Raw genomic sequence first — 25,771 nt, forward strand, 5'->3', positions numbered from 1 at the left:
CTACTATCTATGCAATACAACCACCTACTACCCCTGCTCAAGGCACACTGGCTGCATGATGACTTGTCACTAAGGGACACAAGCCACTCTTTGTTGCACCCCGTTAAATTCTATCTTGCACTCCCTGGGGTGCGGGCACCCCAGGTCGGGAACCCCTGCCCTAGATGAATTTAGTTCAATTTCTTCCTTTGAGAATAACAAAATGTTTATTGCTCAAATGTTCATCACACAATGAATATTGGGATGACAAACAACAGTAAATCCCAAGGAAGATAGCCCCAGTCTCAGAAGGCAATTGCTCCCCAATGCCATCTTACTTATGCTATAAAATTCACTGAAGGGCTTTGTATCCAAAGTAAAGGGAAATTATATCTTATACTGCATGATGAAAAATGCCTGGATGCTGCAAGACTACTCTGCATATTTTTTCTGAGTTGATTACAAAAGGCCACAAGTTAGGAATACTATCATCTTAAGAATGATCATTTGAAGATTTATGTTCTCTATACATGAATAGGATTAAACCTAGTAGCACCTGTTAAGTAAATGCCATCCCTCTTTTGTGGAATAGTGTTCCTAAGGCAGAAGTATCTCTGGGAACTTTTGAAAGTGTTCAGTTTAAGGATGAAGGAGGGTGTCTGATCTAAGAACAACTTCATATTGGTTGAAGACTCAAAGCTTTTCAAAGTTGATAGTGTCAAAAAGATCAAGTTTTTTTAATGGCTCCCAAGAGTTTAAAGAGATGCCAGTCTGTGTTAATCGCTTATACATACAGGAATATGGTGCCCTGTTAGATGTTTGGAAGAAATGTATTCCTCAAGAACCTGCAGGTGATTAGCCAAGCAAAGGCTGAGTGTGTGATACTAAATACCATATGCAGTCCATTCTGAAATAACCCTAGAATGTTTTGATATTCTCTTCATAGATAACATTTTCTGAGTGATGCAAGAATATAATCTTTGTAGGTTTCTTGAGTGGTTCAAGGATTTAATCTTAGAGAGTGTTCTAATTAGTAAAGATATGTGTTGCTTATTGAGTTAGAATATTTATGATTTCCCAGGATGTTGTCAATTGTTACTATAATGAGACATTGCTAAAATGGCATCCTATGCTAGTTTTTTTCTTGCCTCCAGATCTGTAGAACACTTTGTAAATGTTCTGCTGTTAGAAGAGTAGCTGAATAAGTGTATTGACATAAATGTGTCTCATTAGACTCTGGCATGTTCCAGAGAATAGTCCCTAGAGCCTAGTCCCCAGTGAGTGCTAATGTGCCCATTAACATCTCCTTTTCTGCCCACCAGGCTCACTGCCACAGTTGACTTTTGTTTAAAGATTCCTTTAATTAGATACTTAATAAATGAAAAGCTAGGAGGCTGCAAAACAAAGAACCCTTTGGTTCTTTGCTTTACAGCCTCCTAGCTTCCCATTAAGTATCTCAGCCATAATCTGTTTTTCTAACAATATGTTACATAGATTCCATTGGCATTCTTAAACAATAAAATAGATGACTGTAACCCAATGCTTTGTTTCAAAGTGTGCCTATCCCTGCATAGGAAAAAAAAGTTATAGTAAGCTAGTAAAGAGAAAGTATGCTTGGGAGCTAGAATGGGTAGTGAGGAGCAACCTTATTAATTTTAATTCTGGTGTTTGGTAAATCGCCCACCATGGCAATGTGAATAACATATTCTCAAAATTCCAAAGCTGCCCACCCTGGAATATTCTTCAGTAATGCAGGAGAAATTACTGTATGGCAAATGAGAAGACATTTTCTTTGGTTCTAATTTCACTTTGTTGAGTGACCAAGTGGTTGAAGTGGAATGGCAAGGAAGCAAAGAAAGATGTTGAATAATAGTTTTATGGAATGCTCCAGCCAGCAGCCAGCCAGCCAGCCTCCCTCCCTCCGTCCTTCCCACCCCCTTACCCCCCTTATGGATGAGGTGGAAAAGACTTTTCTCCAGGTGATTCAAAATAAAATAAAGAATCTGCCCTCCCAACCTCAAGGACTTATCCTGATGGCATGTTTCCTCCTTCCATTAAGGGAAGAATTTTCATTCTGTGAAAACGATTTGGAAGAAATGCTTCAGACCTGTAGTAGCACGGTGCCTGCTATTCATTAAAGTAGCCATTTCTTTCTTCTAGCTTCCATGTCAGCCTGACAAATGTGGCTACTTTAATGAGTTTATTCTTTAAAGCAACCAAGTTCCTAATGCACCTCTTAAAGCAGATCTATCTCTATCTCTCTAACTACATCTCTGTTCAATCATGTCTGATTCCCTGAGACTGCCTGGACAAGTCTCTGAAGTTTTTTCTTGGCAAGGTTTTTTGGAAGTGGTTTGCCCTTGCCTTCTCCCTAGGGCTGAGAGAAAGTGACTGGCCCAAGATCACCCAGCTGGCTTTGTGCCTAAGGTGGGACTAGAACTCATGGTCTCCCAGTTTCTAGCCTGATGCTTTAACCACTGCACCAAACTAGCTCTATTATTATTATTGTTTGTCGCACAGTCAGCCAGATATTTAGACTGCATTTTTATCCTATTGAGTCCTTCCCAAGGACCTGGGATAGGTAGATGTCATTGTCTGATGGTGTTAAAGGTATTGTCGCAGAATGTAAGCTGTTCCAAGTAAAGCTGCCTTTTGCAATTGACTGATGGTGATTTCGTCAATGCCGATGGTCTTCAAGTGATACTCCAGATGTTTTGGGATTGCACCCAAGGTGCCTATTATTATTGGTACTATCTTTGCTTTCTTTTGCCACACTCGTTCTACTTATATTTGCAGGTCTTTGTATTTTGTGATTTTCTCCAGTTCTTCCTCTTCTATCCCGCTGTCTCCAGGTATTGCAATGTCCACTATCCAGACTTTTTTGTCTTTCTTATCAACAATTGTTAAGTCTGGGGTGTTATGTGGCAGGTCCTTATTATCATTATTATTAGCCACATATTACCTATCACCTATCAATGAAAATTCTGTGGTAAAATTAACTGACCGTGAAAAATATACTGTATTCAATTCAGAGGAATAAAATAAGTGCTCTTATGAAACCTGTAACGAGCACATGTAATGAAGTAATGAACACATACAGTCCCTAACTCTCAAATCTGGGACTGATACTGCTATAGGAAACAGTGAAAAAAGATTTCTATGTGATCCATGAATACCATGGGAAAATCTGAAAGATAAAGGAATAAGATTGACAGTAGTTCTTCTTCCCACTGTTTTCCCACAGGTACAGGGTCCGCTTTTTGGAACAATGAATGCCATTTCACACGACTGAACATAGCAACTGAGTCCAAATGGGTTATCTTCATGTCTGCGTCAATTGTGTCCTGCCATTTTTGCTTTGGTCTTCCGTGTGGGTGTTTGCCATTGGTGTTAAAAGTGGTAGGCAGTGGAGGTGACAGTGTGGGGTGCTGCTTGTAGGATGTGGCCAAATCATTGTTAGCGTTTTTCCTGCATTTTCTCTGTTATTGGTGCAACGCCCATCTGTTGCTGGACTATATCGTTGTTGACGTGGTCAAGAAGGAAGACGTCTAAGGACCAATGGAGCATATATATCTCTATGGCATGTAGTTCAGCACTTTTGGTGGCTGGCTAGCACTCAGCACCATACAATGCTACCAGGCGAACCATCATTCCATATACTTTTGATTTTAAGCAAATTGGCATGCACCTATCGCAAAGCACCCCAGTAATCTCCTTCCAGCACAGCCACGTTGCATTCACCCTCGCATGCACTTCCCCATTAATGCTGCTGTTACTTTGCAGATGAGATCCTAAGTACTGGAAGGAGTTGTCTTCACTAGATCTTCACTGCTGATATGGATGGTGGAAGTGCTTGGGCTCATCTCTAGATACTCAGTCTTCTTGATACTGAGGCACAAATCAAACTGGCTAAGACATTCATTCCATGCCTGGACACACCACTGCAGTTCTTCCTTGGAGGTAGCTGTGAGCAGGACATAATCGGCATAGAGCAAGGCCCAGGGGACACTGTGATGCAGATCTTCCATGATGGTATCCATGACAAGAATGAACGGCAATGGCGATAATGCCAAGCCTCAGTGCGTGCCAACTTTGACAGGAAAGCTGTTGGAAAGGCTGGTGGCGCATCTCACTTGGCTGCTGGTATAAACGTAGAGCATCTGGACCCGTTTTATGAGTAGCTCAGACACACCATGGTCACGTAGTGTGTACCAGATCAGCTGATGCGGAACATGGTCAAAAGCTTTTTCTAGGTCAGAGAAGGCCAGGTGTAATGACTTCTTCTTTTCTCTATGCTTCTCCATGAGCATGCAAGCTGCGAAAATGGCATTGGTGTGCTCATGGAGAAGCACAGAGAAAATAAAGATTCATAGCAGTTACGCTTTGAAAATAAGTTTGTCTTTAGATTTTTTATTTAGGCAATCTATACTGGCACATTTGTGGGACACATATAAACATAATACATTTAAACATAGGATAGAGAATATTTACATTCTACCACCTTATCCTTTTATCAGAAAAACAACAGCTAAAGAAGATAATCACATTAATTCAAACTAAGAATTTACAAAACAAAACAAAGCAACCCCCCCCCCCAAATACCTGGCCGAGTTCTTCATTAAGATTGGATGTACGTGCCATGGCAGCAGTGTCTGTAAGTTCATAGTGCATGTCAATATCCTAATAAAATAAAAAACCACAGCTGAAAAAGGTGTTAATTTGTACGCAAACTTCACTGCAATCTGTTTTGAGCAAAGCATAAACACCACCTATGTACAAATAAAAATTTACCAAGAATTTTTTCAATGTATGAATATTGAGGACAGAATGGAAGATATACTTTTGACATAATGCCAGGTGTAGGGCTAGGAGGTAGACTTCAGCTGCTGAGACTATGCATGGATGATGGTGGTAGAGGAACTGTCTGAATGCTGTTACGCGTGTACTAGCTTTTACATTTCTACAGTTCAGACAGGATATAATAAATGGACTGAAGCACATCTTTCCTGTTGCATTGTTAGAAAAAAGATGATACAACAGAATTCATTATCTTGTAGTTTGTATTAGGAATAAACAAGTTTTCGCAAGCTGTTATTTTAAAAGGTTTAACTGTAAGGGATTTCATTAATTTATAAAATCTGAAGCCTGCAATTATACAAGAATATATTTTGTAATATTTTATTCTGCAATTTAATCTGCATTATTTTAATAAACAGCTTATTATATCAAATAAAATATATTTATTCTTGAAATGAATTATTAAACTGTCTGCAAATAGCACAACTTTTATATTTACCCAATTTATAAAATATGCTTGAATAAATTTAACAACTTCCAGTGTAACTAACAGGCTGATCGGAATTAGATTATTGAAGAGAATGATAAACGTCAGGAAATTTAGTCCAAAATTATTAGCTCCACCATCTGTTAAAAAAGGGAAAACAAAATCTGTAAGATAAAAAATCATGCATAATTTATAATATTCAGAACAATAAAAACTATATATAAAGTTCTCCTAATACCATGGTTCCCATAAAACCTGCCCTTGAATCTGATTATTTGCCTCAGAAAGGAACCTGTGTAGTGGTGTCAAAAACAGCTCAGAAATCAGCAGTTAAATTGGATCCCTGCTAAGATCATGGTGCAAACAGAAAGGTATAAATCCACCATACTATGTGCTGTTGTCCTGATCCTATTTAATATAGTTGTTGTTTAGCCTCTTCTCCCAAATAATGCATGAAATGCAATTACAAATTTCACATAATTTCTAATTTGACCCTGGACAAATCTGTCTTCCAGTGAACTTGTATATAGTTAGTTATACAAGTATATACATACAATTCTTCAAATTGCCAGCTATACAAATATTTCATTTAAAACCTTTAATCAATATTAACCATAATACTGTTCTAAAGAGCTATAAATCCAAATACGTACCATGCATTTATTTTACTTTGTAGATATAAAGTAAGAGAAATATTATGACAACAAAAGATACACTTGTTTTGAGGGCTTACAGGTTAGATTGATGTACCAGTCTCTCCCTTCATGCTTTTGATTCCATATAGCTGAACCAATGGAACAGATCAGAGACATGGCAATAAGAATGCAGAACAAAAACAGAATTTGTATATTTGTAATCCTTTCCACGTTAGATAGTTTAAGAGGTGGGCTTGTTGAGTTCTGTGGATGAAACAGAGGTTTCACAAGTAAATATGACATTCATATGCTATTTTAGTTTTGTATATTTCTAATGATATGTGCATGCTTTTATTAATAATCTTAAATATTCATGGCAATTACTGATATAGCTTATACTATAAAAGCTTCAAAAATATGGTACAGTTTTTCCTTGAGTGGTACATGAAAGTATCAATAAGGAATAATAGGAACTACTGTTGAAATAAATGCCAGAGAGATAGCTACATTAGATTTTTGCAGCATTATGACCAGAATGTTGTGGCGTCTTAAAGATTAATGAATGCTGAAAGTTTATGTGATAATAAACTTGATAGTCCTTAACGTATCATGGAATTCTGTTGTCCAATGAATCAATTACGGTCAATTTAATTTGATAGTAAAATAAATGCATACTTTTATTTCTGACTCAATCATATGTTTATCTACTGTAACTGAGAGACTCTTGGTGGTTATATCCCTTGACATGTGTCAAATGATACAAATATATTTACCAAATAGTAGTGATGGCCAACTATTTTTTTTTTTGACAAGTATACTAAGTCCATGGTATTAAGTGTCCTTGTATATATTCAGGCTTATAATTACAATCAGGCATCCTTTGCTCCCATCCATAATGTCATAAACATGAACCAGAATATCCAAACACCCTTTGTATACAAGGGTGTTCTCAGTTAGGAGACAAACCTGCATGAGTTTTGTATCATGTCCTGTATAAACAACTATTCCATGAACCCATTGTGTATTTCTTAGCTGAGCACCACGGAGAAGAATTTGGTCAGGCCCCAGTGGAACAGTCCTAAAAAAGAATACAGCAAAAATTAGTTAAATTGAACTGATCACAAAATAACTATTTCAGAAACATTAATGTAGAAACAGATTTTTTTTGTTCTGGGAAATTTAGGCACATTTATTAAATGTAACTTTCTTAAGATTTCTAAATGAGAAACCAATACAGAACATAATTTTAACTGTGCTATTAGGTATGGATATATTATATTTCTCTTTGCATCTAATATATTGTACATATCCTGTTTGGACCATGGCTTATCAAATGTAACCAGAAATAGCTTTATGACTGCTTTGTACTAATATTTTCCCATTCCTATTAAATATGGATACTAAAGTATTAATTTCAATTATCAAAACTATCCAAAAATGAGTCACATTCTGATTTAATATGGGTCGCAGAATTAAGCATCACCACTTCACTAGGGATTTTTTAAGAGTGAAAAAGTTAGAGATAATACATATGAATAAATGAAATAAGGCCTCTTGTATCTTTAATAGCGCTAGAAAAAGCTTTTCAGTTTAGTTTTTCATCTTTATCTGCTATCAGTGCTCAATCTATTAAAGTACACAACCTCTATCCTCCTTTGTCTTTGTACTGCTGATGAAAGCAAAATGCTAACCATTTTTGTAGTAGAAATACCACAGGTCTTGAGAGATGATGTCGTTTCCGCGTTGATTCTTCTTTCAATTAGCAATTTTCTTATGTGTGTTAGTAGAAACCACCCAGATCTTAAAATGCTACTGAACCCATTAAAAGACGACTTCTGCAATACAAGACTTGACCCTGGAAGGGCATGATGGCCTGGTACCTATGACAGATCTGGCTGAACTTTATATCCCCTATTTCTTTATATTAGGCTTTTAGGTACTATCTGCTATGTCTACTGAATGGGAAATCAGGGTATGCAAAACATTTCCAACTCAAAATGATGCTCCAATCTCTTATAATTAACATCAAAACAATCCGTCTGCCATGAAGATTTGGACTGTATTATGCAATTAAAAGCAGGCATAGTAGGTTTTACTTCTGCTAGTACTGAGTGGAGCTGGTTAAAGGGAATAGGAGAATAAGGTGTTAACCCCATTTCTCAGAGACTGACAACCATTTTGGACATGGCAGGTATGTTATTGCTATTAAATTCTTTTATGTGAAAATTAAGTTCATAGATTATGAATGATTTCTATGTATTTGCTAAGTGCTTTGTGTTTTCTTTTAAGGACAGAGAGCCAAACGCAAAAATGTGCACTGTGCATGAGCATTCGTAGATAATTCCTATTGTTCTTTTATGGGCAGAGAGCCAAACGCAAAAATGTGCACTGTGTATAACCATTCATAGATATTCCTGTTGTTGTGGTTGTTGAGCTTTTCCAGTAAACTATGCCTTGTATGTTAAGCTTTGCCAGCAAACGGCCATATACAAAAATGTGCATTGCACATGTGAATAATAGATGCATTGTTATACCGCCCAGCTTTTGAGCTGACAAATGCAAGATTATGCTTTTTTGTTGGTTGTGCAACTGCCAAATACACTGGGCAAGCATGTAGATTAGAAAGAGGTCTCATAGCCAGAGAAGTGGATTTTTCCTGTTGATTCATGAGTGCTGCTGAACTGAATACGTTTGCTCTTTCTTTGTTTCTAGGTCCAGTTCTTTGCTGTTTGTGCAAGCAGCATTTAGGCTTCAGAAACGGTTTTAACTATTACTTCTATTGTTTGGGATAGTAATTTTTACAATAATCTGCTCTGCCATTTTTTCTGTAGGTTGTGCGATGGCTACTACTTAGCTTTGGCCATCACCTACTGCCATGATTCTAGACTGAAAAATAAGCAAGCAACAGGCTTGTTTTAAGTTCCCGTAAACAAAATATAGGAATGTTCAAAATGTTTCAAGTTCTGTTCATTCTGAATTTAGGACGTTTGAAACATTTTAACCGAATGTTCCAATTGGGGAAGTTTCACAAATTTATTTTTGTTTTGCACACAGCTTCCTTGGGGAAGGAGATTCATGGTTCTTTCATTGGGTACTGTTCACTGATGTAATCGAGGAAAAATGTGTACAAAATACCTTCCTTAAAATTAGCAGAGGTTTACTTACTTATTTGAGCCATTATGATCCCAGAGAGTCAATCCACAAATAGAAACAGATTTTGCTCTCCACATCAGCTAGCTGTATAAAAGTCTGCTAGAGTAGGGGAAAAAAACTAGGATGTGCAAGGAAAAGTCTAATACATCTAATATGGGATTGGCTGACAATTTTGTCAGATCAAGTCTGTCTGGATATTGGAAAAACTATGATTTTATACCCCAGTTTAACCAGAACAATGGTTAACAAACTGGTATTATAACAACAACCTCATGCAGCCACTCATGCAGGTCTTAATGGAGTCATTCAGAGAAAAAAATCAAGAGTGTCTGGATTCTGCTTTTGCTAAATAAACCTGTTTTTGTTGATGCTGAAAGACCATCACTCAAATCTTTAGTTTAAATATATCTGAGAAAATGTTCCCAAATTCAGAGAAAATTCATTAACTGACAACAAAGCTCTCTACCTAGTGTTGATCTCCTCTCAGAAATGAAGCAATAGGCAAATGCTTGCTGGAACAGGGAAATTATTTCTTAGCATATCCTTGTTTATGTAAATATCTGTATGGCCTATTATGCCTTTTCCTTTTTTAAAAATTAATTTTTATTGAAGGGATTTTTTACAGAGTAAAAGTGATACAAATATAAAGAAAAGAAAAGTGATAACTGGATAAATAAGAAATAAAAGAGGAAAAAAAAGAAAAAAAAGAAATATAAAGAAGCAGCTTCTGATCTTCTTTACAGCAATTATAAATATATTTATATTTTATCCTCTCTCTCTAAAAATATATCTTGGCTCCTATTATGCCTTTTCTATAAAAACAAGGTAAAGGGTTTAGACTATAGAGAAATACTTCAATTATCACATTTGCTGATCTGTTTCAAGGACTGATGTTTTTTATTACTATGATGTTTCTTGGGGAAACAACTGGCAATTTCTCAATAAAGGGAACATCAAAACAGTGGGTTGTGAACATTTGGCAAAAGCCAACTGCTAGAATTCAGTCTAGAAATTATTTGATCTTAAAAGAAAAGCCAACACACTAATTTAAAATAAATTCCTGAATCAGAACTGTGAAGAGAACTTACTTCCTTATCTCAGGCAGGAAAATTATTTCAGAAATCTGTGGGTAGTTTAATACTTCAAATTATGGCTTTTGCAGCTCTGCATTCCCAATTCCAAAAGAGGGGATTAACCTATCTAGGTCTGAGTTCTATCCACTGGGAAGAACAGCAGCAAAATAATTATTTAGCTAATTTAAAAAAAAAAATCATGTCTAAATTGGAAATGCGGTGTGGAACTGTAATAATGTTCAGATAAATGATTTAATAAATAAATATTTTTCTTTTGTGAAATGAGAAGTACAGTACAACTGTAATAGAACCACATTCTTGAAAAGTGAAAAAATTCAGTGATGCGTTAGTAAGAAATCAGTAAATAAATAGGACATAAAAAGCGGGTCAGAATTAAGTACTGGAACCAGAAAAAGCAAGTTTGAAACTTTTAAAGTTAATGTGATCACATTCAAATTAATATAACTATAGTTGAAATTAAAAGACTGGAGATTCAAGTGGAATATTAGGAAGAATTTCCTGACTGTAAGGGTTTTTAAGTAGTGGAACAGTATGGTTAGAATAATACTGGACATCCTTTCTGTGGAAGGTTTCAGACAAAGGCTGAAAGGCCACCTGTTTATTGTAATGCTGCACTAGACAACCTGCAGTTCCCTCCCAATATGGTAAGAATAAAGCTCACTTCAAAAAGTAGTTATGTGATATGGACTAGGAGTATGACATGGAAACTGTCTATGGGCATAATGGTTGAAGAGTGATGTGCTTTACTATGTTGGAGAAAAATACCAGTTGAGATTTGAGTACTGGGGTTGGGGAATCAGATAAGTGAGACATCAGTTTTAGGTTAGGTTAGAAACAGGTTTAGGAGATGAATGTGTGAACGTGACTCTAAAGTGAAGAATAAAAACCAAACAATAATTATAAATGCTTGTGAGCTCAAAGGTTGTTTGTTTTAATGATTAAAATCTGTTTTGTTTCAGTCCTTGTCTTTGTCCACTCTAAGGCTTGAACAATTACATTGAAATAAAATGGCCAACCTATTTTATAATGACACCATGAATAAACAAATTGAATTAATATTTCTGTATAAATGGTGGTGGCGGGCTATCACCAGAACTTTAAACAGTGAAAATCAATTGAAACCAGTATCACCAACACATACAATGTTTTTTGTTAAAAATACACCAATATAAATATTCTTTGCATCAATATCAGTATTCTACTTTTTATAGATTTTAAAAATAGTATGAAAAAAAATCTTACTCAGAAGTTTACATACCCATGGCTTTCTAGTCTAATATTTCCAACGAAGTCATAGAGATGCCTGTTAGGACTTTCACATTCAATTTTGCCTGAAAGCCTCACCAAGCTGTCAATGTCCTTTATATCAGATGTCAGTGGCAAGCCCTGTTTAAACAAAATTTTGTGTAATGCAATAATGAAAAATTAAGAATAAATAACACAAGATTATGGTTTCTTATATGTTGGTGTTTACATCTATTTATTAATTTATTAGTTGCATTTACTAGTAATGGTAAATCAAATTATACCACGATGTATTTAAGCAGGCATACCCTGCAGCCAGCTTCAGTTTCACGAGCATTTACTGCTCTCTTTTTCTTACTTCCACATGGTTAACAAGGTATTGAAAACTGATTCATTTGTATTTAAGAACAGGATGTCACATTGTTGGAGCAATAAACCGCTTAATATTAATTATGGTCAGTTAGAAACATACACACACAGAATTATATAAAAATGAGTATTTTTAACTATGATTTTAAGTGGTCCGTAATAAAGTTAAATCAGAATGGAAAGATTCAGAAATATCACTCTAAGCCAAACCCAAACTGCACGATGACTGATGACCCACTAAGCTTGCTAGCTGAAACTAGTAACAGTTAATGTTCACAAGTGACGTGACAAATTTAAGACAAAAGCAAAATATTTTCAAATGTTTTTTCTCTGCTCTAAGCTGTATTCACACTTATTTCAAACCATGTTTAGATCTTTTCACTAGCCCTAATTATTTATCTATTGATTAGATAGCATATTCATATTTTAATACATTTTCATAAAAAATCCTATTTATTTTTTAATTTGATACTGTCTTCTCATTCTCCTTCCTCCCTCCCTGTTCACCTGCAGTGCCAAATTTTCCATTTCAGATTTTCCCAGAATTGAATATAAAGTAGAGACCCTCATAAAACTGACAATCAAAGGAAGTCTGTTGAGAAGACTGCAAACATTAAAGTTAAGACATTTATTAATTTTTATATGTGAATTCTAAAAATGCATACATAGAAGAAAATAGTTATATTACCAATATTTTGCAAATAAATCAAGGTTTCCTGAGCTAACCAGATCATAAACTCATACCAAGGAAGCAACTGAAAATACTGAATTAATTAAAATTAATTAATTTATTAAAAGGATTAAAAAGGATATTTTAGATAGCAGCCCTTCAATCAAAACAGTCCTAAATCTGGAGCATAAAGTGTTATTTCATTACCAAGAAATTTTGAAAAATTCTGAGATGTAGTTCATGAAACAGAATTCAGTGCCACAATATTGGGCATGGGGCATGAGGAATATCTACAAAATACTTCTGTCGTATAAAGTAATCTTAGAGTTATGACCATTCATTCAGCGACTGTTCGAAGTTATGACGGCACTGAACAAAGGGACTTACAACTGGTCCTCAAAGTTCTGGCCACTGCAATGCCCCCGCAATTTTGTTCACATGAACAAAATTTGGGTGCTTGGCAACCAGCTCGCATTTACGACTGCAGCGTCCCGCAGTCATGTGATTACCATTCGTGACCTTTCCTGCTAGCTTCCCACAAGCAAAGTTAATGGCACCACACTTTACAACTGCATCACTTAGCGATGGCAATCCCAGTCCCAATTGCAGCTGTACTCGAGGACTATCTGTAGTAAAAAAAACTAATAGCTAAACTGAATTGTCAACAACAGAGAAGCTGCAGCTATCTATATAAATGTTGAAAATGTGAAGTAACTGTATAAATCTTAGGTGTCAATAAGTTCAACTTCTTAGTAATTGAATATATAGGATTATAACCCTTAAGATATTTATGCTTTTAAACTGATTTAGAATTAAGATTCTACATGATGTAAAATTTATATGCATTTTCCATATCAAAAATTAGAAATATAAAATATACATGGCTTGATACAAAGATATATGTACAAAATAGTTGGGAGTGCAAGTTCTTTTCCATATAACAAACTTCTTGACCTTAAGATAAGGTCTTTCAGCTTAATTCATCTGCTGAAAAAAAACACAGATGCTTCCGTATGTAAATAACAGGGCTAACACCAGCGGTATGCAACACACTTTGAATCACTGCATACATCTCTTAGGGACTTGAATGGATGTTCCTCTCCCTCCATGCATTTTGTGCCCTTTAACATTCTGCTTCACATTACAAGCTATGCATTGTGCATCTTAGAACAATATGGAAGCTCCATATCAACATAAATAAGTTTAACTGATAAGAAAAAAACTCATTTCTTACCTGTCGTATTTTTAAATTAGTTTCACCATCTAAATTTGATGTTTCAATGTAGCACATAGCTTGCGGCTCACTTATAGAAAAGAGAAGATCCATTTTATAAATTAAGTAGTCCAGAATCTATTTCCACTAAAATGCAGCATCATTCTTTAGTTTATGTTGTCATTTAAAAAAAAATTAACTAGTAATTCACATTTTCAGAAAATTACTCTTAAAATATGCAAATGACTCAGATTGCCTTCATTAATGCACTGGTAGAAACTAAGTGATTCCAGTTCTTAAAGTCTCCTTGCAAAGTGTCAGGCAGAAAAAGCAAGCTAAATCATCTGGTAAAACTAAGCTTGCAGTCCATAGGTTTGAATAACATAAAGTAACAAAGTAAGCAATTGTGCAACATGAAGTCCATAAGGAACCATTACATGCGTGAAAAAGGCTGCACAACCAGAGTAATTCCAGATGCAAGGTGATATTCTTCATATTTTGGGTACAAGCTTCACAGCTGCAGCTCAGATAGTGGACATTTTTGCTTCCTGGCTTATAATTAAACTATAGTTTAAGTAAATCCAAATAAAACATGGTTTATGGCTATGCATATCTGCAAGTTATAGCTTGTTCCCCCTACAAAAAAGTTACCTAGCTGGAATAGGGAAAAGGCTATTGGCAAAAAAATTGCATATCATTATTGTATTATATGTGCCTTTACCCAATTTTCTCAGGAAAGGAAACCTCTCTATATAATCACAGATCCTTGGACTACAATGAAATTATTCCAGATTCATGTACATTTTCATACCCACTATATAAACCTTATTAAATTAACATGATTTCACACTGACATGGATGAATCCAGGCAGCACTTCTAACCAATACTCAGATCCCCGAAAGCCTTACATTTTAAAAACAAATTTCTAGTTACTAGGATTGGAAAGCTGTGGTCATACTGAGCAAAATATCAGAAGCTAAATAAGAATGCAGCCTGATTTGTGTAAGTCAATGACAGGTTCTTTTAATAGAACATTAATTATTATTAATATTGAATATTTAATTAAATCTTTTATATTTAATATATTTATAAGATATTTTTGTTTGATTACTATGTTCTATTTAATATTGTGAGCTGCTGAGAATCTATGATTGTGGTGGGACATAAATCTGATTAATAAAAATAAATATGTATAAACACTTGTTTTAAGAGTTAAAGTTAAAATTATAATTAAATGCATTGTAAGAAAATACCAGAGTATTTCCTAAAATACATATAATGTTGATCTTACATTGATGCTATAAATATATTTACTAAACATAAAATATTTAGTAAAATTACAAAACATGTCCATATTTAAACAGGAATTTCTTCAATTTACACGGACTTTTTAAAAGTCAGTTTTTCTGAAAATGTAATTTACTGATTACAGCTTAGCATGCAAATTATTTCAGTTGGAATATATTTAAATCCTGATAGATAAATTAATTAATGAAATCCAATAAAATGTAATCACATCAGACAAACTATATAAAAACATATAAAAACTGCATTTACTGAAGCATCATGCTGTTCATCCATCAGCAAATGCCAACTGCATGCAGTACAAAGCATGCAACATTCATGTTTGTGCTGCGGGTCCTCTATAATTCTCAAAATGTATCATTTACTCACATTTAAGTGCTATATAAAATTAATGAAAACAAGAGGTTCTCTATAGTATAAATGGATATATGATTTAAAAATTTACAAAACAGTTTATTTCATTCATTCATTTTACGGAATAAGGGTAGAAGTAGATCAACTGTCTTTGTATCATTTATCATTCTAAGCCTCTTGATTTATAACTGAACTTCCAATTAATTTCAGTGGAGTGTATGCTGAAGTACAAGTATGTCTACGCTTGCAGCCTTAACAATATACATTTGCTTAGACAAAGTCTTTAAGAATGAAAAAGGAAGCCTAAGCATAGTTCCCTTGTACTTCCATTTAAATGAATGCCTATCTATAATAAAGTTTTGTTTTGATTTAGTAGAAGGACCCAGATACACATTTCTTCTATAACTGGTTCATTCTAACCTTGTTGACAGACTGATGAGATCAGCTGGGAGATGCTCCCCATTGGTCACCTTCACTATTTCCCCTACTGCAACCTTTACCAGTTTTGAAATAATTATAACAGAATAATAAATAAAAGGGCAGAAATCAAATGGATTAAAAAGATAGAAAGTTGAAATTATTATATAAAGCATGTTAATAAATACTTGATGTCTTTTTTCCTCAAAATCTATTTAATTCAGATCAGAAAAATATATCATTTAAAATACTTTCAGGTACAACAAAAATAAGCCTACAAATAATTAAAATGTAGACAGCAAATTGCAATACAAATTCATGATACTAGAAGTGAAATACCACAGAACAATATTTTATTTAACTTTAGCAAAATAATAACAATTAAAAAAGGAATGAAGGGAAAGCTTCTCCTGGATTCCTTTTCAGAAGTTGGGAACTCCTTTAACAGAATTAGTAAATATTGGGATTCATGGCTCTTCCACACTCCTAGAGATGTATTCTCATATTTCTTCTAGAAATTCAAATACAGCACATCTACCATGATGTAGACGGAATGGAAATCAAATCGCTATGCCTCACAGAACGTAACACAGGAAGGATCTTCTCCTCTGTGGGGCTTTCCTTCACAACAATACTAAGAAGATTGTGAAGTATCATCTTCCATTGAGAAGTGGCCTGCCTAAACAGGAACTGTATATTTTAAAAATCATCAGGTAAGGCTAATAAGATTTATTTATCTATTATCTATTTAAATATTTATACTTGGAGATAATGACCCAATCAAATAGATTTTGAAAAAAATTGTTTCATATATTGAGTTGTCCAAGGAAATATAGATAAACAAGATTAAATTTCACAAGTATAAAATATAGTATTTTGCATCCTGAAAGCATGACTTAAGGCTTCTTTGTAATTTTAAACACTATCTTCTCAGGAAAATGTCAATGGAACGCTTTGTTAATAATAAGACATCATTGTGCCCCAAACTAATATTTTATTTTCAATTAATAGATTTGTGTGACAAATTAAATAAAATTAGGAGTAAGAACTCCTGAGTTCCAAACTATGAAAGAAAATATAATCAGATACATTGGAAAGCCCAGGACTTTATTCATTCAAAGTAGTAAATTTTAGTAATAATTCAGGTATGCAATAAATGTATTCCTAAATACTTCTGTTTATTCTTTATTTCCTTGGCGCAATTATGGATCAAAGCTGGAGAGAGAAAACAGTCTCTATTCTGGAAGCATTGATGAGCATCTCTACCTTGATGAGAGAAGTACAATGTCAGCAGGTATATATTCTTTGCCTTTTATTAAAACTATATCTCCAACATCTACCTGAAAGAAAACTAGGAATTGGTTAATAGTCTGAAACTAGCAGAATAATCCTTTTTGTTTTTGCGGTATTTAAGTACACACTATGTAATAAAACTAGTAAACTATTTAAATGGAATTTACTGTATAGGAAGTTCAAAAAGCATGTGAATTCTCATCTACATATATTTTTCTCCCATTTAACAGAATGAGCACATTTCTATCTTCATTTTATGACAGAAAGTAAAACACTATTTCCCCATAACAAAACATAGTGATCTGTCTTGTTACTTGATATGAATATAAAAGGCACCTTTATAATCAGTCAGCTCTTTGCCTTATTTAAATCATGTTGTATAGTCTGAAAGTAATCCTCCAAGAACTATAAACTTTGGATTGTATTTAATGCATAAATTCTACCAATGAATTATGGGCTCCTGTAGCACTTGTATAATAACAAAATTATAATAATTGGGAAGATCTTTACTGGCTGAGAAATAAAGTTTATACAATATAAAATCTGTTAAATCAAATACTACAAGAGAAATTAATCTCTCTTGTGACTATGTAAAATTGATTAGGAGATTTATTCAAAAAATTCTACTTTGCAGTAAGCCCCACTTAGTTCAATGAAACTTATTTCTATGTGGATAAATATAGATTTACAGTTGTCCTGAATTAAAAATATGTAAAATGAATTTGTACTTCAAATGTCCAGTACTTATTATCTCATAAGTAAACCCTGCAATCCATAATGAATGAAGGCATTTATAAGAACAATTAAAGCAATATTCTATGCTAAGCAAGAGAAGTAATATTATTAAATTCTTTATTATGATGCTTTGTTAGCACAGTGGCCACATTTACATGTTTAAACAGATCAGATACACTTGTATTTTTACAACTTGCTAAGCTTGAAACTTTGGGTGACTTAACATAGGTTAACCCAGCCCATTTCATTCAAAGTATTGTGAGAATCCAGGATATTTGCTAACTATGCTGTGTGAAAGCAACCAAAGTTGCATTAATATTATAGGAAAAGGGCAACTTTGGGAACTATTGGCATAGAACAGGGGATTTCTTTTGCCCAAATCCCTTGTGCATCAAAGCAAATAAATTAATACATTAATGATCATACCTGCATTGAATTATTATGTAGGCAATGAAAAATAAATCAGAATTTTCAATAAACTAATTACAATTTAACAAATATGGTAAACATATGGTAAAAATTAAACTTAATCGATTTAATGACAATTTAATCAATATGATAAACATAAAATTTCATTTATTCAATGTAACTCACCATGACATATATAAAGATTTGGATCCAAAGTTACCCTTCTGTGGGCACAGAATTGCTTACATCTTATACTATTAGTATGCTATATCACTGAATGTAAGATGTAATCTTTCATTTTTACAAGAGGTAGTGCAAAAGGCTGCACAAAGCTAAACTCTATTAAATATCCTGACAACAGACATACTCTTTCAACAGTTTTTGTGAGAACAATCTTCAGAACAGCACTGAACAAGCATTTTGGTCTGTTCAGTTCTTTGGATCCAAATCATACTGATATTTTACATTCTGAACAATAATGAAATTGCATACCTTTTCCCAATGTACAATTTCCCAAGCTCCGTTTCTCAATACTGTATCATTAAAAACGACAATAAAACCACAAATATTCTATTAAGTCAATGGTCAAAATGTATTTTTACCAATTTAAAATTTGCTCAAAGATCCAATTATAATCAGATAGACATTATACATAAAAAGACAAAATGAAATTATGTGGAATAAACTTACGGTACATAAATTTATTCTATTAAAAAATATATATTTTAACTTGTGTGCCAACAGAGAATTTTGAATATAAAACAAGATTTGTACAAAAAAAAAAAACAAGATACAGTCGTGTGAAAAAGAAAGTACACCCTCTTTGAGTCCTATGGTTTAATGTATCAGGACATAATAAAAATCATCCAGTCATCAGCAGTTCTCAAAAGTAGGTAAATACAACCTCAGATGAACAACAACACATGACATATTACACCATGTCGTCATTTATTTTACAAAAAGAAAGCCAAAATGGGGAAGCCATGTGTGAAAAACGAAGTACACCCTTACTGTTTCCATAGCTATGAAGAGGCTAAGTAGTAGCCAGGTGCTGCTAATCAAATGCCCTTGATCAATTGATCATCAGCAAGTGTGACTACCTCTATAAAAGCCGAAGCATTAGGAGTTTGCTGGTCTTGAGCATTGAGGTGTGGGTCAATGTGTGTGACTTAACACTGCTGACTTTCTAGGTACAATATACCTCCTTATCAATTTCACATAGTGGCATCCACAGGGATGGTGGTGGTGGTGGTGGTGGTGGTGGTGGTAGTGGTTGTGGCCCTTTGATTCACGTCTTGCCCCTTTTGCATATACATTACATGTACAAATGTATGGCCTTTCAATTGCAATGTTGCAACAATATTTTCTGTTCTGACACATGCACACCCATACATGTCTCTTGTTTCTGTATTAATGTTGAGGATGTGCAAGTGATTCACCTAAATCCTCAATCTCATTTTAAGCAGATACACATTTGGCTGGCTTTGTGGCTCCTAAAGGAAAAGTGGGATTTTTCTAAAATGGCCAGAATTAAAACAGGGCTTCCACAAGATTTTATGCACACTTCAGTAGTTAACCATTTGTACACAAGAGATATTCTGGCTGTAAAGATACTATTTTCTCTGTGTTAATTGATTGAAGACTAGAAGCTTAAATTTCCTTAAATTTTGCTATGGATTTGGAATCCAGTAAAAAGTGATGTTGAAATCCAGCTCAGCTATTTTTCTAATCACTGAATCACGCTCTAAAGAATCTTGTGGATACACTCCAGATATGTAGAGCCATCTGACTCACTCTGAAAGCTGAATATCATATTCTGAAAACAGTTTAATAGTTTTCCAGTCAAGCACTGAAAAATATACATACATGCCTAACAGTAACTACTCATTTTTATTTATTTATTTAATTTATTTATACATCATACTTATATAGCCGCCCATTTCACACAAAATGACTCTGGGCAGCGTACAACAATTAAAATAAATTATTTTACTGAAATAATTAATGGAACTGCATTCTATAAATTGTTGTTTCAACTTTGAACAACATCTAGAGTCACTGCCATGAGATGGGGGGCCATAGAAATAATTTAAATAAATAAAACTTATTATCATAATTATAAAAACAGCACGATTCAGAAAACTTCCTATGACTTCATTTTTACTCGCTGAACAGTTAAAAAATGGTGATACGTGAAACTTCCTACCTTGTATTTCCTTTTTATTCACAGCATTATCAGCTTTATGTCTTTTCTGAAACAAATTGCATAAATGTTACATCACTGTTAGGGAATATTAAAAAATTAAGCAAGTTATATATGAAAAGAAATTATGACTAGGTTCACACAACATGTATAACAAATCAAGTTAAAGAACCAGCTGGTTAGTTTTTTGTGACTTATATTTTATGCAAACCTAGGCAGAATTTTAATTTAAAAAGAAGCACTGTGTTATGCAGACGGGCTGTAAAAAGCATTATTAACTGCTGCTTGTGTTTTGCTATGGGATTTGTTCAAAATGTTTATTTTTTGAAAAATCATTCTCTTGGCCTATTGTGGCAGTAGCCACCCCAAGCCCTGCCACACTTGTGGCTCGCTGGCCCCTTGTGCACCTGGAAGCAGCCACTCCAAGTCCTACTGTGCTCGTGCCTCACTGGCCCCTTGCGCACCTGGCAGCAGCCACCCCAAGTCCCACCACGCTTGCGCTGGCCCCTCGTGCACCCTTACACGCCCACCCACACACGGCAGCAGCCACCCCAAGCCCCTTGAATAGCCTGCCTGCCAGCCTGCTTATAATCCACCTGGGACTTCCAACTTCCTGCTGGCTTCCCCACTGGCTTTGGCTGTTGGAAGCCAGCAGGAAGTTGAGAGGCGGTCCTTATTTAATGACCCACGAACCTTACTTAATATCAGCAACAGGGACTACTGGGATTGCTCTTGCTAAGCAATGTGGCCATGTGACATTGCACTTTATGACTGCATTGCTTAGCAACAGAAATACTGGCCCTAATTACCATTGTTAACTGAGGACTACCTATATATAGTTCCTTGTTTATGGTGTTTTGCTTAGGTTTGATAATTCACCTCTCACCTGAAATTGGGAAAGTGCAAAAAGTCTCCTAGATTTTATATCAGAAACTAGGAAACGTATTTATTATTTTTTAGCCTATTACAGGGTTGGGGTTAAGGTCAAGGATATCTGTCACTTTCCCCCCATGCCTGAGGAAAGGTAGAAGAACTTGCCAGAATAAGATGCTTGCTAATGGTAGGTTGGCAAGCCCATTAATGGAAATCTATACAGTATGTAATTTCTACCTTAAAACAAGAAATAAGAACAAGTCATTTAAGCATTAGTTTTGGCCTCTAAATAAGTATTTGATTTTGAATACATCTTAATATTATTCAGTTTTGGGGGCGTGGTAGCCACTGGAGAAGATGGCATACTAAGTTGATGCTTTCTCTTTTCATGTAATTTCACTTTTTAAAAAACTGATATCTGACTAATTGTCAAGATCAGCAATAAAAAGATGCCAAAGGCAGAAGAATTAAGGTTTGCATGGATGGTCCAAAAGCAGCCCCCATTCTAGTAATGAAAAAGAAACGATGGAGAAAGATGACATGATGGAATTCTGATGGAATAAAAACCTGAAAAGCAAGTACTCTATGTGATGAAGCTGTGAAATTGACTTGATAGCAAATCTAATTAAGCAATGCAATTAATAACAAAAAGTGGAATGGAATAAGTGAGCTAGACTTGGCAAATATGCTTGAATTAGTTATAAACAACTAAAAGAACTGTCTTCTCAAATTTCAGTGGTTGCTTAAACTGCTGGCAAAGCATATGATGTTGCTAAGAGAAATGGATTTGACAGGATCCATTGTCCTGTCCTGATCCATTGTAATGTACAGGATCAGAATAGAAGAAATCATTCAAGAATTAGAGGAATTAAGGAAACTGAAGAAAAGACTTATTTTAATTGGATATCTTATATCAAAGCTTCATGGTAAGTAACCAAATTTAAAACTTTCAGACATGGATGTGTAGAATGTGGCTATAGAATATTTATTTAGGTTCAACCAGATCAAAACCCAAGGGTTATAGTAAAATTTGTAAATTCTTGGGTGAAAGACATAATTTTGTGAAAAGCTTGGAAGATAAAGGAGCCTAATCAGGATAGAGAAAAAATGCTATTATTTCAAGATATAAATCCGGGCTACGTTGCAAAGAAAAAAAGCCTTCAAGAGGGACAGAAATATTATCAAAACACTGAATACATATAAATGGGTGTTCCCTTTCAAATTAGTTTTAGTTTTCAACCATAAGGAAGAGACTATTTCAAATCTGAATAGAGTCTTAGCTAACCTAAAGAATACTTATGAAGATCCAATAGAGAAAAAAACCTAGATGTGTAAAGAACTGAGGTGGGAGGGATGGTGGTTGTGCATCCGTCCTTGCCTTACTTGACCTTTCAGCAGCCTTCGATACCATCAACCATGGTATCCTTCTGGATCGACTCAGAGGACTGGAAGCAGGTGGCACAGTGTTGTGCTGGTTCTCCTCCTTTCTACGGGGTTGGTTCCAGTCGGTGGTGACTGGGAATGAGAGATCCCACCCTCGGCCCCTACTATGTGGGGTGCCGCAGGGATCGGTGCTCTCTCCTCTCCTATTTAACATCTACATGAGACTGCTGGGTGAGCTCATCCATTGCCATGGGGTGAGGTATCATCAGTATGCTGATGATACTCAGTTGTACATCTCCACCCCTGGCGAATTAAGTGATGCTGTGGACATCTTATTCCAGTGTCTGGAGACTGTGAGGGTCTGGATGGGGAACAACAGGCTTCAACTGAACCCTGGCAAGACTGAGTGGCTTTGGGCCCTGTGGTTCTAGGACTTTATCATCTTTGGCTGTGGATGGGGTCGCACTGCCCCAAACAGACCCTGTGTGCAATCTGGGGTCTTTCTGGACTCGCGACTCCTGCTTGATGAGCAGGTGGCAGTCATGGCTAGGAGGGCCTTTGCACAAGTTTGTACTGTGCACCAGTTGCATCTGTTCTTGGATCAGGGGGACCTTCTCATGGTCACTCATGCCCTGGTCGCCTCCTAGTTAGACTACTGCAATGCGCTCTACATGGGGTTGCCCTTGAAGAGTATCCAGAAACTTCAGCTGGTGCAAACTGCAGTGGCGCGAGCAGTTATATGTGCTTCTGGTAGAACACATGTCACACCTCTGCTTTGTGAGCTGCATTGATTACCAGTTTGTTTCTGGGTCCAATTCAAGGTGCTGGTGTTGACCTTTAAAGCCCTTCATGGCATTGGACCGGATTACTTTAGGGACCACTTCTCCCTGATTTCATCTGCCGGTCCTACCAGGTCCAGCAGGAGGGCATGTTACGGGTTCCAACGCCTAGGGAGCTACATTTGGTGGGCTCTAGGCGGCAGGCCTCTTCTGCTGTGGCGCCTACGCTGTGGAATCTTCTTCCCCCTGAGGTGAGGTTGGCCTCGTCACTGTTGAACTTCTGGAGGTCCCTCAAGACTTGGTTGTGCCAGCAGGGCTAGGGACCCCAGGGGATGGGTGATCCAGTGAGGTGGCTGTGTTATTTTTATATCCCTTCACCTATTATTTTCTGTTTTACTTTGGTTTTTTATATTTTTTATACTTTTAATGTATTTATGGCTTTTTAACCCTGTTGTATGCCACCCAGAGTTGCTTGAAAAAGTGAGATGGACAGCTAATAAATTGTATAAACAAACAAACAAACAAATCTTTGTAAGTAGAGTATATGATAAAAGGATCATCTGCGATTTGGAAATTAGCACATGGTTGATTGTTATAAAATGAATAATAAATTAGTATTTAAGAGATTGCAGAGTTTGAACACCAACTAACAGTCAGAAGACATGATGAAAACTCCTTAATCTCACAACACATGGACAGACATAACCATAGTTTAAACTGGGAAACTGTCAGCATCTTAGACCAAGCTAAATCCAAAAATGCGAGGGAATTCCTGGAAGCTTGGTATTCAGACAAGGCAGCCATCAACAGGCACATAGGGACAAACAACATCTACACACTATTCAAAAGAGGCAATAACAAGGAAACAAAGACCAGAACATCTCCACACCAGCAATCAATCATTACCCAGATAAGGCGGGATTAACACCAAGATTATCACCAGACATATAATCAAGTAGTAAACAATAACCTAATCAAGGAACTACCACTGTATATAAACAGAGAGCAAACTCCACTCTATTCTACCACCGAAAATGTTACCTAGCCGGGTAATGAAATGTTTGCAAGAAAACAACCAAGCTTAGAGAACCCCAAGGACTCCACATTTCACACATAAAATAATAGATGCATGCTGCTTAATGAAATGTGTGGGTTTTTTTGTTTAGCTGCTAGAAAGAAAGAAAGAAAGAAAGAAAGAAAGAAAGAAAGAAAGAAAGAAAGAAAGAAAGAAAGAAAGAAAGAGAGAAAGAGAGAAAGAGAGAAAGAGAAAGAGAAAAAAGAGAAAAGACCAAAGTGAGCACATTTGGTTTAAGTCCACTTAAATTTAAACAGCATATCTTATTTGAAGATAAGCATTAGTTTAAACTTATTAAGAAAATATTTTGTTACTTACAATATCTTCTATTATTTCTTTAACTGCTGCTACAACTAAAATAAATAAGAGAGGGACCAAAGTAGTATACCGTCCTGTTGGAGAAACATCTGGAATTTGCTAAAGAATAAGGAAAAAAAAAAGAATTTTAACGTTAATAGCATCAATTAATTATATGAAAATATATTCAATAAAAATGGGACATCAACAGAATCCATTTAAATGCTAATGAGGACAATTTCTCAAATAGGTAACTTAAAGTTTGAACAAAGGAGTGAAATGGGAAACCTTAGGATTCAATTATTCTTGCTTCTAACTTTCAATTATTTAAATATCCCTTTCTTCTTATCCCACCATCATTACTTTTAGACTTCTTTCTGATATGATATGTACAACTTGTATATACATATATATTATCCTAGTCATTCTTCATTCTTTATTTTATTGCTTTAATATATAAAAGAAAAAGAAAGGAAAGAAAGGAAAAGTACAAACAGAATGAAAACAGTAACAACAAAAACATTAAATTTTGACCACATAGAATAATTGTAGTGAGTATAAGAGGACGGCCTTGAAGGACAGAGGGAAGATTGGTTGCCAAGGCATTGATCAGATAAATGAGTGCTGAGCCCAGACCAGGAAAGTGGTTTACAAAAATGACTCAGACATCCCTCCTCTTCCCCAGTTCCCAGTGAAGGGAAGCACATTCTGACTTGCAAGGTTCTGTTATTATAGCTGTTTAATAAAAGTAGTTTTAGGTCTACCCGGTACATTTCTCAGTCTGGTCTACCTCATAGGGCTGAAATCAATCTTGCAAGTCTCAAGTTATTGTTGTCAAACCAATGTGATTTCATTTCTCTGAATGTTTGCTTTGCTGTGTGTACTCTACCACATCCATTCTATGATTAGTTTTGCTATAATATTTATAATTTTTATTTGCCATTTCAGAATTATCTCCTTTCCTTCTTGTTAAAATTGGTCAACTACCATTATAAAGCTTATTCAA

At 35.2% G+C, this 25,771-nt stretch overlaps 1 protein-coding gene across 5 annotated transcripts in view; it reads right to left on the minus strand.

The window, feature by feature from the left end:
- Nucleotides 1-25,771, minus strand: part of ATP8A1 (ATPase phospholipid transporting 8A1) — a 102,837-nt gene that overhangs the window by 57,723 nt on the left and 19,343 nt on the right. For 2 of the 5 annotated variants that reach the window (XM_088131099.1, XM_088131096.1), the window contains exons 4-13: nt 24,787-24,885; nt 20,362-20,407; nt 18,648-18,688; nt 15,723-15,796; nt 13,664-13,733; nt 11,404-11,531; nt 6,865-6,976; nt 5,997-6,162; nt 5,276-5,403; nt 4,582-4,659 (exon numbers count right to left, since the gene is read on the minus strand). In XM_088131099.1, the coding sequence (XP_087987225.1) occupies nt 4,582-4,659; nt 5,276-5,403; nt 5,997-6,162; nt 6,865-6,976; nt 11,404-11,531; nt 13,664-13,733; nt 15,723-15,796; nt 18,648-18,688; nt 20,362-20,407; nt 24,787-24,885 (942 nt within the window). Of the gene's footprint in view, nt 1-4,581; nt 4,660-5,275; nt 5,404-5,996; nt 6,163-6,864; nt 6,977-11,403; nt 11,532-13,663; nt 13,734-15,722; nt 15,797-16,985; nt 17,060-18,647; nt 18,689-20,361; nt 20,408-24,786; nt 24,886-25,771 lie in introns of those variants that run through there. The other 3 variants (XM_088131098.1, XM_088131097.1, XM_088131100.1) reach the window with 2 other exon arrangements.

This window comes from Python bivittatus, unplaced genomic scaffold (assembly GCF_059951505.1).
Source record: "Python bivittatus isolate LINGU-HERP-01145 unplaced genomic scaffold, Pbiv_v1 ctg000970_np1212, whole genome shotgun sequence".
NCBI classification, from domain to species: Eukaryota; Metazoa; Chordata; class Lepidosauria; order Squamata; family Pythonidae; genus Python; species Python bivittatus.